The sequence below is a fragment of the Coturnix japonica genome, chromosome 1 (genome assembly GCF_001577835.2).
Source record: "Coturnix japonica isolate 7356 chromosome 1, Coturnix japonica 2.1, whole genome shotgun sequence".
Lineage (NCBI taxonomy): Eukaryota > Metazoa > Chordata > Aves > Galliformes > Phasianidae > Coturnix > Coturnix japonica.
The window spans coordinates 101,863,467-101,877,412 of record NC_029516.1 but is presented as its reverse complement, the minus strand read 5'-3'; the positions used below and the strand labels follow the sequence as shown (position 1 = coordinate 101,877,412).

Genomic DNA, 13,946 nt, shown 5'->3' with positions numbered 1-13,946 from the left:
AAGTAATGCCTCCTGTTTATGTTCATGGAGACTACAACGGAGTGAGCACATTAACTCTGATAGATCAAATTCTGTGCTAAAACCTCTTTTTCAGCACAGTCACAACCATTAGCTCTACATTTTCACCAGTGATGAACAAGAGCCTGTTGATGAATGTCAGTGGGTGACATTTTTTTTGCATGGAAGAATTCAGTGGCAGGCCTTTGCTTCATTTGCACTTCCATGTCTGATGCCTTTGTGTTAGACATTATTGCTATTACCTGGAAGAAGAGGCCTATCCCCACCTCTCCACAGCCTCCTATCAGGTGGCTGTAGAGATCAATAAGGTCTCCCCTGAGCCTCCTCCCCTCCAGACTGAACAATCTCAGTTCCTTCAGCTGCTCCTGTTAAGACTTGTGCTACAGACCCTCACAGTTTCATTGCCCTTCTCTGGACATGCTTCAGGGCCTCCATGTCTTTCTTGCAGTGAGCGGCCCAAAACACAGCACTCAAGTTACAGCCTCACCAGAGCTGAGTACAGGGGGAAACTAACTTCCAGTGCTGTTGGCAATACTATTTCTGATACAAGCCAGGATGCCATTGGCTTTCTTGTCCACCTGGGCACACTGTTGGCTCATGTTCAGCCAAGCATCAATCAGTCAATACCCTCAGGTCCCTTTCCTCTACACAGTCTTCCAGCCACTCTGCCCCAAGCCTGTAGCACCGCCTGGGGTTGTTGCGGCCAAAGTGCAGGACCCAGCATTTATATGGTCTTGTTGAACCTCATTCCATTGGCTTCAGCCCTATCATCTAGCTTGTCCAGATCCCTCTGTAGGACCTTGATGCCCTCAGGCAGATCAAAAATTCTTGCCAACTTGGTGCCATCTGCAAACTTACTCAATGCCCTCCTGAAGGTCATCATTAAAGGTACTGAAGAGGACGGGTCCAGTACCAATCTCTGGGGAGCGCTATTCATGACCAGAGGCCAGCCAGATTTAACTGCATTCACCACCACTCTCTGGGCATGGCCATCCAGCTAGTTCCTCAACCAGCAATGGGAGTATCTGTCCAAGCCCCCAGCTGCCATATTCTCTGGAAGAATACTGTGGGAAATGGAGCCAAAGCCTTTGGTGAAGCCTAGATGGACTACATCAACAGCCTTTTCCTCAGCCACCAGGAGGGTCACTCAATCATAGAAGGAGATGAGGATGGTTAGGCAGGACCAGCCTTTTGCGAACCCATGCTGGCTGTGCCTGAGCCCCTGGTCCTGCACTTGTCACACAGTCACTGAAAAAGATGTACTCATTATCCTCCCTGATACTGAGGAAAGGCTGTCAGGCCTGTAGATCCCTGCATCCTCCTTCTGAGCCTTCTTAGATGGGTGTTACATGTGTAAGTCTCTGGCTGTCTGGGACCTGTCTAGTTGACCAGTACTACCACCGTATGCAACTGTTAAAGCACCAGAGAACCTCAGAATCTAGAAGAGGTAGAGCTTTCAGAGAATTCTGAATCAGAAAAAATGATAGAATGAGTGTATTTAACTGCTTTTTCGGGGCCAGCATAAGGAAAACCGCTGGCTTCAGACCAAGATGATGCAGCTGTCCCTTCGAAGAACACAAACTCCACCTAGTGGTAGCTTTGCTTTGCTGATGAAGTTTGGGAGAATCAGGAATTCCGAAGCACAATCTCAGTTGTACGATAGGGCTGTGAAATCAAGGAATAAGTATTTAAATTGTTACTGGGAAAGTAACACAGACTATGTGCACCAGAAGCATTTCTACAACGTTTTCACTATTGTTCAGTCAACAAATGCCTTTTAATATTAAAAATGTTTTTATCGTATGAGCTTTTTGAAGATTCAAATTAATACACATGTACACGTAACTGGTTTTATTTGTTTAACCTTTTTTATTACCAAGGAAGAAACGTTAAAAAAAAGGTATCTGAATAGATTAATCTGCTCCTGCTTTTTCCTAAGCAAACTGGATCATCTGGTATGGACCAGGTAAATGTGAGAGTCCCTTAAACTAGCTTTGATGTGCATCAGTTTAGATTCCATTATGTAAACCTTGGTAGCATCAGATGTAACAAACAGTACTTACCACTCTCAAGTTACATTTTCCACTGAAATAGTTCACATTTAAAAGAAGAAACTGTCCTTATGGTAATAACTTGTGATTGAATTTCTCCCCCTAAAAAATAACTAAAGCTCATTTAAATTTATGAAGATACTGTTTGGTCTGCCTCTCCTTTTCTACTTCTTTAACATTCGCAACAGTCTCCAAGCAGAACAGACACAAAATGTGCATTCAAGAAACTGAGAAAAATATGTAAATACAGTGAATGCTGGGAAAAGGCTCAAGTAAGGTTCACTGCAGAACTTAAAAGGAAAATAAGAGATCAAAATAAAAGGATCATAAGTAAACTCTGGCAAAGATGACCAAATCATCCAGGTTCTTAGTGCTTTGCTTTGTGTAGCATAAAGGAGACCCCATGAATGCACCTGGGCACCTGGAGTACTTACAGGAACTAAACATTCAGCTGCATCAACTTTCCAGCTAAACATAACTCCAGACACTTATGATTCTGTTGTATGCAGCTTAAGCAACTTTGGAACTAGAAAAAACTAATTATCCAAAAGCAAACATGGCCAAAGGCATAACATATTTGTATGCCACTGAAATGAAAAAAGGATGCCTAGGTTTTCTATAATGACCATCTGTCCCTTGCAAAGTGTTCTGACTAGTACTCAGTTTAACATTAATTCTTTATACGTATTTTTTTCCTAGAGTTTGTGCTAATTCATAAAACCTATGCATGTTTGAGTAAGGGGCGAGCAGATACTGGGTCAGATTAATCACAGGGAGTTTGCCTTCGACTAATTAAAAGAAATCATTCTGTTCATCCATGTCATACCATGGATGTTTGAAGACTATACAACTGGAATCCAATTAAAATTACAACACTGACACCCATTTCTTATCTTGCCTGACTGTGAGGAGAGAGTCCGTCACCTTATGTTGATTTCAGCAAGAGTGAAGGCATTTAGCAGCTTCCAAATTAGGGAGGTTTCTGCAGTTTCAGGTTTGGCAGGATACTGACTCACATGCTTGCATCACTATTAAAGGTATAGCTTCCAACTACTGCCATGTTGGAAATCAGGCACATACTAAGTAATTTCCTCCATGAGGGCCTCAGTGTTGAATACTTGAGGCATTTATTGCTATTTTTCTAAGTGAAAACAGAAAGAGGCATACATATTTCTAATTGAGCATCCTCTTTAAAATGTGAACTTCAATGATCTCACTCAGTTTGGCAATCCTACATCAAATATTTAGAGTTTTGCAAGAGCATCAAACTGCTTAGACTGAAACAGAATAAAGACACCGAGTAAAAAAAAATGACGTGTCGGTATCCAACTTCACATACAAAAATATATTCTGTTTTACAACACTAACAGTTAAGGCCACAGAACTCCAGCAAGATTCTGATAAGCATCAACTGCAACTGTTAAAATTAACAATAAATACAAAGAGAATGGTTTGCATGTCTAAAATCATAACAATCAAAAGAATAGAATCAAACCGTCAACAGTTCCAGTAACTCGTAACTGTTTTCAAGTATAAACTGCACTGTGTGCTTTAAGACCGTCACATTCTTACATATTATCACAGTGTTACAGTAATACACAAGTAGAAGATTTTATCCTTCCATCCTGGTCAGTCACAGTTTCCCTGGGATTCTCCACTGTATGATCCTGGTTTTCATCTTTGCTGTCTCCACCAGCTAAATCTTCCCTTTCTTTTTCTTGTTCACTTTGGAGTGGCTTTTCAGATACATCTTCCTTTCTGTTACATACATTCTTCTGGCCTGTCAGTGGTTTTCGTTTAAACAGGGAAAACTGGAGTAAAAACAAACAAACCGACCATGTAAATAACAGGCCCTAGAAAAAAACATGCTCCAACTTTTACCAACACGTACTAGCCATTCACTGTTCAGAAGTACTGACTAGGCTCATGAAAGCAGTGTGTGAGAATCTGCAGACTGGATTATACACTTGCCTTTAGAAGAAACCAAACTACCCTAAGCATCAGTTGCATACACAAAACAATAATTTCTGATATATAAATATATAAATAACTGACACTCATTAAATAGAATAGTCCTTTTTAAACTGAGGATTTCTGATACAAGAAGGTCAAGCATCACACAGTTATTCTTTAAGAGCAAGAGAAACAACTGATGATAAGAAAAAATCTTTTTGAAACACCAGCTACTTTCTAGCTAATTATAGGAATCTTATTTTTATTCACTTGCTATTTCTTTCATCACAAAGTTTACCACTGGGTATGTCTTAGATGACTCTCTATTACCCACTCCGTCAGAGCATGATGTATGAACAGAAGAAATATTTCAAGTCAAAGATATACACCGCACTTTGTTAGTATATATAGCAGGAGTTAGTCACAAAACTGCCTCTTAACTTTTTACAGTTCAACAAGAACAGTTTTTACTGCAATTACATAATACGTAAAACAGTTACTCACATTCTGTGTTTTTCACAAAGTACATACTCGCTTAATGACTTCCATTTACATGCCCTATTATGAAATGTAGCCTATTTTCAGCCTAATATTATTTTCCCATCAGATAAGCTGGTGTAAAACCAGAAGATGTCACAAATAAATAGATGACAAGTAAGAGTGCTCAAGATTTCGGTGATTACTTTTAATAGTCTTGTTACCTTCAATCCATAACTGCAACATCACTTCACAGGTATAATGATAGCAGTCATTTTATCTCTTTACTTAAATCTATGTATTACCTGCCTTATATAGAGGTTATTAGACCCTCTATAACTTTAAAGGCAAGGAGAAGAACTGTAAAAAAATACATCAACATGCATACCTGACAGCCTCTATCAGAAACTGCTTGTAAACGCATTTAATATATGTAAGGATAGACAACAGCATTTAGAGCTGCTTTAAACCAGTTTTGGATAACTCCAGAAGACTAGAGGTCACAATCCAGTAATAAAGAAAGAATTGCTTACACCTTTCCAAGGATCAGGGCTCACCAAACACTCCAAAGGAGGCAATCTCCAAGTAGAGATGCTTCCCTTGCAGCTGCCAGCCCTTAAATGAAGTTAGAGAGGGGTAAAGGTAGGGTCCACCCCTTCTTGTCACACAGGTGAATTGAGGTGAATTGCTTCCACCAGTGCTCCAAGGGCTGACTATGCTCCTTTAGCATGCGCTCAATCAGTGTCTCAGGCTGTGACCTATCGGTTACAAGCTTCTAAATTCTCTCATTTTGATCCATGGACAGTGCATAATAACCAGCTCTTCCACAATAAGCAACACATACAGGGATATCACAAAATGAAATCAAATTTTAATCAGAAATAACAGGTTGCTCAGCAGCTTAACTGTTTATTGCAGTTCGGATAAACTAGGTTGTTTGCTTCAGCTCAGTAATTGCCCAGCACCTTCCTGTTCACTGCTGAAATTAAAAGGAAAAATCAGACTACCTACCTTTTTTCTCCTAGATATCCCTTCAACTACTTGGTCCTCAGTGTTCTCTGAAGAATCATCCACAGTGTGATTGTCAGTACTTTCTTTCTCTACAATAACATAAACCTTTATATTAACTTCCTTATGATTCTCAGAAATTAAGAGCAGAAAAAAAGCGTCATTCAAATGATTTTTGAATGTCACTAAATACAATGTAGATCTTAGGCAATCAGAATCTTCAGTTCAACATGATGCCCAGCTTCTCAACACTTCTCTGCACAGTAGCTTTGTACAGTACAGGAGTATTATTTTCCAAATGCTTGATTTTCAGGAAATGAACACACATGGCAGTAACATGATGTAAAATGTTTTGACTCAGACACTCATAGTTTCCTCTCATGGACAGGAGACAATGTCTTGTAAACAAATTTTTAAGTATAATCTAATATGGAAATGCTGACTTTAAGAGCAAGTAACTGTTCAGCATTAATCTTTATTCCATAGAATTCCCTACTAAAAGGAAAGCTTTCCATCTGAGTCAACGTTCCTGTGTTTATATTTTCCTATACTGCCTGCATGAATGATACAAAACAACTTCGTATCAAAACCTCCACATCACTGGATGATGGAAAGATGTTTAAGCATCCATTCCACATATAGACTATTCTACAATTTCTGTCATCAATATACTCAAACGGTCTCCAAGACTGCAAGCAACATCTAGACTCACATCTTCAGCATCTTTGAACAGCTCTGAGTAATTACTGCATTGCGTGGAAAACAGTCTGTTGTGAACATCCGCGACAGGGAAAAAAACAACTGACAAGCTTCTCTGCTGAAGAAACACGGCTCCTAACGAAGTTGCTTGAGAAATAATCCAATTGCTATCACTTTGTCACCTTCAAACTAGAAACACTCATTTTAAGGAAGATAATCCTGCCAAGAGAAAGTCTATTTTTCTGGGCATCCTCCAGAACATAACTGGAAAAAGTGTTTTTTAGTTCCAACACATTAACAATTAGTAATAATTTCTCCCTCTCAAATTTCATTCTCTTCATAACTGCTTTACCAATCACTGATGGAAACTATATTGTTCAGTATTTTCATAGTAGAGATTGTTTAGAAATCTTTTGAAATGTTTCAGTCATTTTAGAATGCATGCAATGGTTCAACTCTCAGGAATTGTATTCTTACCCTGCTGAATGATGGTCTCTGTCTGAGTAGTCTCTTCTGTCTATAGAGACAAAACAATGAAATTTCTACTTTCAAACTTGCTAAAAAAATAAATCATTTAAACACCTACATATGTATTTTTCCCCACTATCAAAACCACCCGAAAAAAAAAAAAAACAACTTTTCCAAGACAGCTACACATATATTGAAATTAATGCAAGTTACAGAACACCAAACTGTACCACAGAAAATAACTTAAAAGGAGCAAAGCTTTTACCTCTACAGTTTCCACTGTGCTATTATCATTTCTCTCTCCCTCAGGTGTTTTACTGTGGTGTTTCTCATATTTTTCCTCCATTTCCTCTTTGACTGTTTCTTCTGCTTCTGTTTCTCCATCTTCTCCCTCTTCTTTTTCCTCTTCCTCTTTGACTGCTTCCTCTTCCACATCTTCTACTGCTGCTGCTTCTTCATCTTCCTCTTTGACTGCTTCCTCTTCCACATCTTCTACTGCTGCTGCTTCTTCATCTTCCTCTTTGACTGCTTTCTCTTCCACATCTTCTTCTACAGCTGCTGCTTCTTCATCTTCATCATCTGTTTCTTCATCTCCAAACAAGTTTTGTTCCTTTGACAAGATGGCCAGAAAGTCATTTTGAAATGCATGCTACACAGTACAGTCCTCAACCTAAACCAATTCATCATACATTATAATTGGACTAAAACCAAGAAAATTCAAATGAAAATGTTTCAAGGTAGATAAAACAAGTGTAAAGGTAGGTGTCCTCATTTGGGGTTTGCTCTCAAATAAGGACTCTCAAAGATCTGACTGTGAGTTAACTCATGTTAACACTACTGAAGTCTTACATTTTGATATACTAAGTTTAAAGGCTTTGTCACTGTGTGATCACTGCAGAATGTTGTCTGCTGGGGTTTGGAACAAGGATGAGGAAAATGACAGCAGGTTTCTGGAAGGGTGTGAATGTTTCTTTTGTTTTATTTTTCTCTTTTCTGAGAAAATAATGAAGCTAAATGTGCCAAACTCTTAATGCACCCAATTCTTCAGTAATATTCCCATGAAGAAAAGCAAAGGTTTCCATGATGGAAAGCAAAAGCAAATACAGCCTCTCTAGGAGCTGAAAAAGGCTGTTTCTTACATTTTGCTGTATCTGAGAAACAATGAATGATAAAAAACTGAAAATGTTTTCACCTAAACTTCCCTGGAAGGGATATTATTTATCATTAATATACTTTATCTGTAGATTTCAGTGGTATCACTATAGCTGGTATTAAATGCAATATAAATGCAGACATGTTTAGAGACAACTCACGCACTGGATTTTGTCTTTGCAAAAAAAAAAAAAAAAAAAAAAAAGCGAAAATAACCCCACTGGATAAAATACTCCAAAAAAAGAGCAACAGATTGACATGGAAGTACTTAGAAGGTACATGAGACCAGTATCATTATAGATTCCAATTCACATCCATATAGGATATCCTATAACACCTGACATGATACTGATTGTGTTTGGGTAACTAAGTACATGTCCCTAGAGAAAGCACTACCAGTGGAGCTAAAAGAAGGTTCCTACTGTTGTTAAATTGGACGGTTTTCCTGACTGACCAGATTTCCACTGACTACACCTTCAGCTTGGCAGAGGTATCTCTGGATAACAACTTATCTCTTCAACTTCTAGCATAAGCCATTTTGAATGGCAACTCTGACAGCACAGTTTATTACTGTCACTTTCACATGCCCACTTACAGTCATGTTTTTGAGAGTTTATCAGTGGTGGTGAACAAGAGATTAGAATCCCATACTACAGATATTCTTTTTATGTTAATGGATTAATCATCAGTTTATTAAAAATCATCTCTGAATAATGTGATGTTACTAATTAAAGGAGGTGTTTGACTCAGTTTAAGCTCTGCATTACTCTCCATCATCATGTGCTAAGGTTTATTTTCTTATTCCACTTTATATTCCCTACTCGTAGACAGATAATGTTGCCAGAATAACTTCAATAGTTTTACTTTAAAGTTGATACGCAGAAAACGTGACTTGGCCAATGACACGTTAAGTAAGTCAACAGTAGCAAAGAACATAAAAGAAAAGACTTGAAATGGTTTTCATTTAAGCCCGAGATCGCAGTTCTGCAGGGAACCATGTTTCTCTATGTGGCCTTAACTGTTTCATTATCAATCCATCCTGCATAACTTATGGAAACTCTGGAAGCCTGGCTGTCCACAATTTGCATTTCAGTAGGGAAAGCTTATGGATTCTCTCCCAGCCTCTCTCCAAGAAGTCAAAATATTTTTTGTTTGCCACCACCAATTTATGTTGCTAGGGAAGAAAATAGCAAAACCACTGACAATTTATGTCTTCTCAGATCTTCTAAAATCTTGTGAAAACTCAGTGATGAAGAGAAATCTGTAATTTCTATGTGTACCACTTTGAAACAGAGAGTTCTGGGAAGTTCAAGTTTACAGAAAATATACTTATGTTTCTGTTTGCCCTGGAAACTGTTAATAATCCATAGAGATTATTAAAGACAGCTGAAAATAAGACAGTTATCTACATGGTTATTCCTTGGCTACCTTCTCCCAAGCAGCCACAAATTAGCAATTGCTTAGCAGAGCTTTTAATCACATAAAGAACAGATTACTCCCATTACTGGTCCAGCCTGTTACCTTTAGATACCCAAAACCTCTCCTACATACATATGGCTACTTACATGCCTATTCAATAACTGAACTGAATACACACAGCTGATGCTTCACTATGAAGTAAAAGACACGTAGTTGATCGGTCATCTCTACTGAGGTTGACCTATGGGCCACAGTACGTAATGCTGTCAGATGGAAGTGAATAATGCTCCTTTGTAGAACACTGGTAAAAACAACCGCAAAATGCATCTCTACAGACCACAGTACTAGGCAGTTGTTTGTTGCTGGCATTATCTTATAGATTTATTTCAGCTGCTTGTCATGTAATTGTTCTACGGCTTGCTTGTTTGTTACTGCATGTATAACTGGAAAAGATCTATCTCTGAATTCTTGTTTGAGTATAGGTGACCACTTAATGTAAGAAACTAGTGTAAAACTACTTACTTTAAAAAGCAGCATTTCTACTTTTAAGTTTATTTTAGTTATCCAAAATAATCTATTCGCTACAAAAATAACGCAAATGGATTTACCTAAAGGATACTCACTCCATCAAGTCAGAACAAATTTGTTTCCCAAGATTAGTCAGCATCTGAAATAGCTCAGATAGCTTTCATGCACAAAACTGTGCCTTCTTCCAAAAGTCTGCTTTATTTCGAAAATAAATAGTATAAATTTCCAAGGTGAAAAGGAAAAAAACAACACTAAAAAACCCCCACCTTTACAGACATAGAATGATTCCTTAAGCTGTTCACAAAGAATCGCAAAACAAATAGGAAACTATTTACATAAAATATGAACTTTTATAAGCTATTATACAAAAATACCCTTTAATCTTTAATCACTTAGAAAAGGCATACCACAATAAATCCCAGACACTTAAGCAAAACAGAGGAAATACGATGAGCAATTTCAAAACAGAATGTATTGCTATGATTTTAAAACCTTGTGTGTTTGGAAGGCAATGTGCTACATAAAAAACCTGAATTCTTAATGCTAAAAGACTTAAGGGGAAAACGAACTTGGGAATGCTGGCCCACATGTGGATGAAGTTTTGGCATATTTTCCACATTCTTACAGAAAAAGGTTGTAGTACCTGGAGTTGGTCACAGAACTCCCACTTACTTGCAAGTGAATTTGGACAGTCATTGATTTCCACTTTTATTGTGTCACACAGCTTAGAGTACTTTATACGTCTCCAAAATATTCTGCTTTTTGTTGGAATCCTGCCTTAATCCTGCTGATTATTATTCAGCACTTTTGTAAAAACATGTGCAAAGACAAATTTCCATGCGTAATACAACTGCCTGCAGAAAGGTTTTATAAGTTTCTGTTCTCCATACATTCCTGAAGAGGATGCCACATGAGTCACTATTAAAGTTTCTGCAGTCTGCAAGACTGAGTCCCTCCAGGGAGATCCACCATTTCAAAATACTCTGATATAAAACCAATTTCTGCACAAGCATCAGCAGTCTTACAGCCCATTCTCATCTTTCAGCTTTTCCCGTATGGGTAGATTTAAGGCACACCAAACATTGTAACAGAAGTCCCACTGATTTCCACATACACTTTATGTCCTACTGGTATTTTTGAAAGCTATTGGAAGGTCTGCTCTAAAACAGAGCTTAACTTCTTTCTGTACATTTCATAGAGGACACATTCAAATTTGTCTTTTTTTCCCCCCTGAGAAATGACAACGAAGCATCCAATAAAACACATTAAATTTTGCAGCATTACTGCTGCTGTGTTTCTAATTTTAAGGGGCATTTTGTGCCTTCTAATTGTAAGAGGCATTCTGTGCCCTGGCTAGACACTGGATAAAATGAAAGTATTCTATATTCCCTTTTAAGAAATCCAATTTCTCCTACGGTGGCTTACAATCCCAAATTCATATTAGATTGATGACTCTTGCTGAGTTTCCAGTTGAACAGAACATCATCGATACAAAGTAGGAAATACTACCCTTCAGCACTATAATGATCTATATCCTCTCAGGTATAGAAGAAGATAAAAGCTTCATTTAATATAAAATTCTACTTACAGCTACCTTGTTTATTCCTCTCTCACACTATCAATATGCAACCACAAATACTTTACATTTCGCACAAACCACAAATGCAATTCTGTGTGAAAGGAGGGGTACTTTACAAGTTATAAAGATCTGAACCCAGACATTAAATTCAGGACATTCCACCAGACTGCCCTGCAACTGACCCACCATACAGAGACAGAAAAAGCAGTCTATGTCTGATGTTTCAGTGTTGAGAAACTTATGAAAGCCTGAATGATACAGTCTACTTGACAACTCAAGACCTTGATTATTAACTGCCATAACTTAGTACGAGTTTTTGAGATAATTATATTAATAGATATTTAAATTATCCCATCAGGATGTTGCCAAGGAAAGACACATTAGAAATAGCTATAAATCCTTACAAAATATAGTCCTTAAGTCACAGAATCATAGAATCACAGAATCAAAAGGCTGGAAAGGTCCTACCATGTAGATCATGTAGTCCAACCATCCTCCCATTTCATTTGCTACCACAAGCCACTAAACCATCTCTCATAGCTCCACATCCAGACGCCTCTTGAACAGAGCCAGGGACGGTGACTCTACCACCTCCCTGGGCAGCCATTCTAGTGCCTGACCACTCTCTGAGGGAAATATAGCACTGCATGGGGTTACTGTGGCCAAAGTGCAGGTGTCAGGTGCAGGTGTTTCACATGGTCTTGGTGAAACTCATCCCATTCACCTCAGCCCAGTGACACAGCCTATCCAGATCCATCTGAAGGGCCTCTCTACCCTCAGGCAGATCAACACCACCTCCCAACTTGGTGTCATTTGCAAACTTGTGTACTTGCTTTGTTGTGGTTGTTTCTTTGTTTTGTTTTGGGTTTTTTTTGCAATAGAAAAAGTAGTGCAATTTTTTGAAGTCAAAGATATCTCATCAAAATGTTTTCACAATGCAAAAGCAAACTTTTCTGCATAAAACACGTACAAGTGTTATTAAAACACCGCAACTCAATGAGTGCCTTCAGATTAAGAACACAAGCAGACATTAACAGGTGACAGAAGTACAGGACTGCCAATTGTGCAAGCAAAATACTGATTCAGAAATGAGCTGAGAATTTGCCCTCATGTCAGCTACCATAAAGGGTATTACAGTCTACAGATCTGACAACATTCTTTTGTCTGAAGATCCTATTATTTTTGAACTTGACTTGCCTTCCCATAACACTCATTTTAAAATTAAAGACATACACAGAAAGTCATGTGAGTTCATAGTCAGACTGTGTTAAACAAAATGCTTTGCCTTAATCTTTGCTTTTTCTTCTTCTTCTTTTTTTTTTTTTTTTTCTTTTTTTTTTTCCCCCTTATTACTAGAAAGAGCATCTTAACCATGCTTCTGTCAAATGACTAGGTCTGCCCGCACTGCAAATTGAATTCGCTACTCTGAGAAGACCAACAGCATAGCCCTTTATGGAGAAAGTAAGCTAACTGTTATCTTGGCTTGATGTTCTTCTGGGTAATAAAGACAGTAGCTGATGGGTTACAGAGGGGAGTTCATGACATTAAGTAGCTGAGTGACAAAATTTAGTGTTGATAAATGCAAAAATCTGCACAACGTTACTTCATATACACAATGGCAGACCTTGTAAAACAACACCATAATGTTACAACTCAGAGCTCTAAGAAACACCATTAGAATGCTCTGCAGTGGTCAAGTTCAAGAGAACAGAAAAACAGGGAATAAGAAATGAGGTCACTATGCTGCTGCATAAGTCCACGTTGAACTCGCCTTTGGATTACTAACCAACTTGTGGTCTGCCCATCTAAAACAGCAGTGAGACGGGTCTCAAGGATTAAAGAAAAACTTTGTGTGATAAATCTTCATTTACAATCTTCAGCTACAACAGTGATGATTAAGGGAAACAAGCCTACAAAATCTCTATGGGGGAATCTACATGGCATCTTTTCCGCTTGGTAATGTGACCTGGATAACATGAGCTTCTAAAACAGGATCATGCCTGTACAGACACTGTGCAAATTGCATACTGAAATACATGAGAAGTCATTTGGCCCCAGATCAAGAAAGACAAAGAAGAAATTAACAATGTTAAAATATTCCTAAAAGAAGCACTGGGAGGATTAAATGGTAACAAGAGACTCTTGAAAATCCAAAGAAAATCTAAGTCAGCTTGATAATAAGTATAAAGGCATGAATGTCAACCAGAGTTTGACACTGCCACCAGCTCCCCCCTAGCACCAGGACTGAGAGAACAGCACAATCGGACCAACAATATGGGCTGCAACAAGAAAGGAGACCCACACCTTGTAAGTGTAAATGGTGCATTCTCCAGGCACAAAACTAGTGCCTGCTGTTAGAAGTTGTATGTGCAAATGTAATCTTGTGAACATGCTTGGGACTGTGGGGGAAAATTAAAATTCCTGAGATTTCTTCAGAAGGGTGCTCAGAAATGTAAAGGTGCTTATTAACATTTTATGGATGTCAGTACTGTTGTTACCTGCTGTATTACTGCTATTGATCTTTGATCGTCAATGTGGAATTCAATGGTTGCTGGTTAACAGTTATTAATGTTAATAAACAACTTTGATTCTGA

General features: G+C 38.2%; 1 protein-coding gene across 4 annotated transcripts in view; it reads right to left on the bottom strand.

Annotated features, from left to right (window-relative positions):
- Positions 1-1,857: 1,857 nt before the first annotated feature.
- The window catches only part of RPGR (retinitis pigmentosa GTPase regulator), a 51,091-nt gene continuing 39,002 nt past the window's right edge, over positions 1,858-13,946 (bottom strand). For 3 of the 4 annotated variants that reach the window (XM_032449319.1, XM_015884557.2, XM_015884564.2), the window contains 4 exons: positions 6,940-7,284; positions 6,684-6,723; positions 5,511-5,599; positions 1,858-3,880 (listed from right to left, as the gene is read on the bottom strand). In XM_032449319.1, the coding sequence (XP_032305210.1) occupies positions 3,656-3,880; positions 5,511-5,599; positions 6,684-6,723; positions 6,940-7,284 (699 nt within the window). In that variant the 3' untranslated portion in view covers positions 1,858-3,655. The remainder of the gene's footprint in view (positions 3,881-5,510; positions 5,600-6,683; positions 6,724-6,939; positions 7,285-13,946) is intronic. The other variant, XM_015884573.2, reaches the window with a different exon arrangement.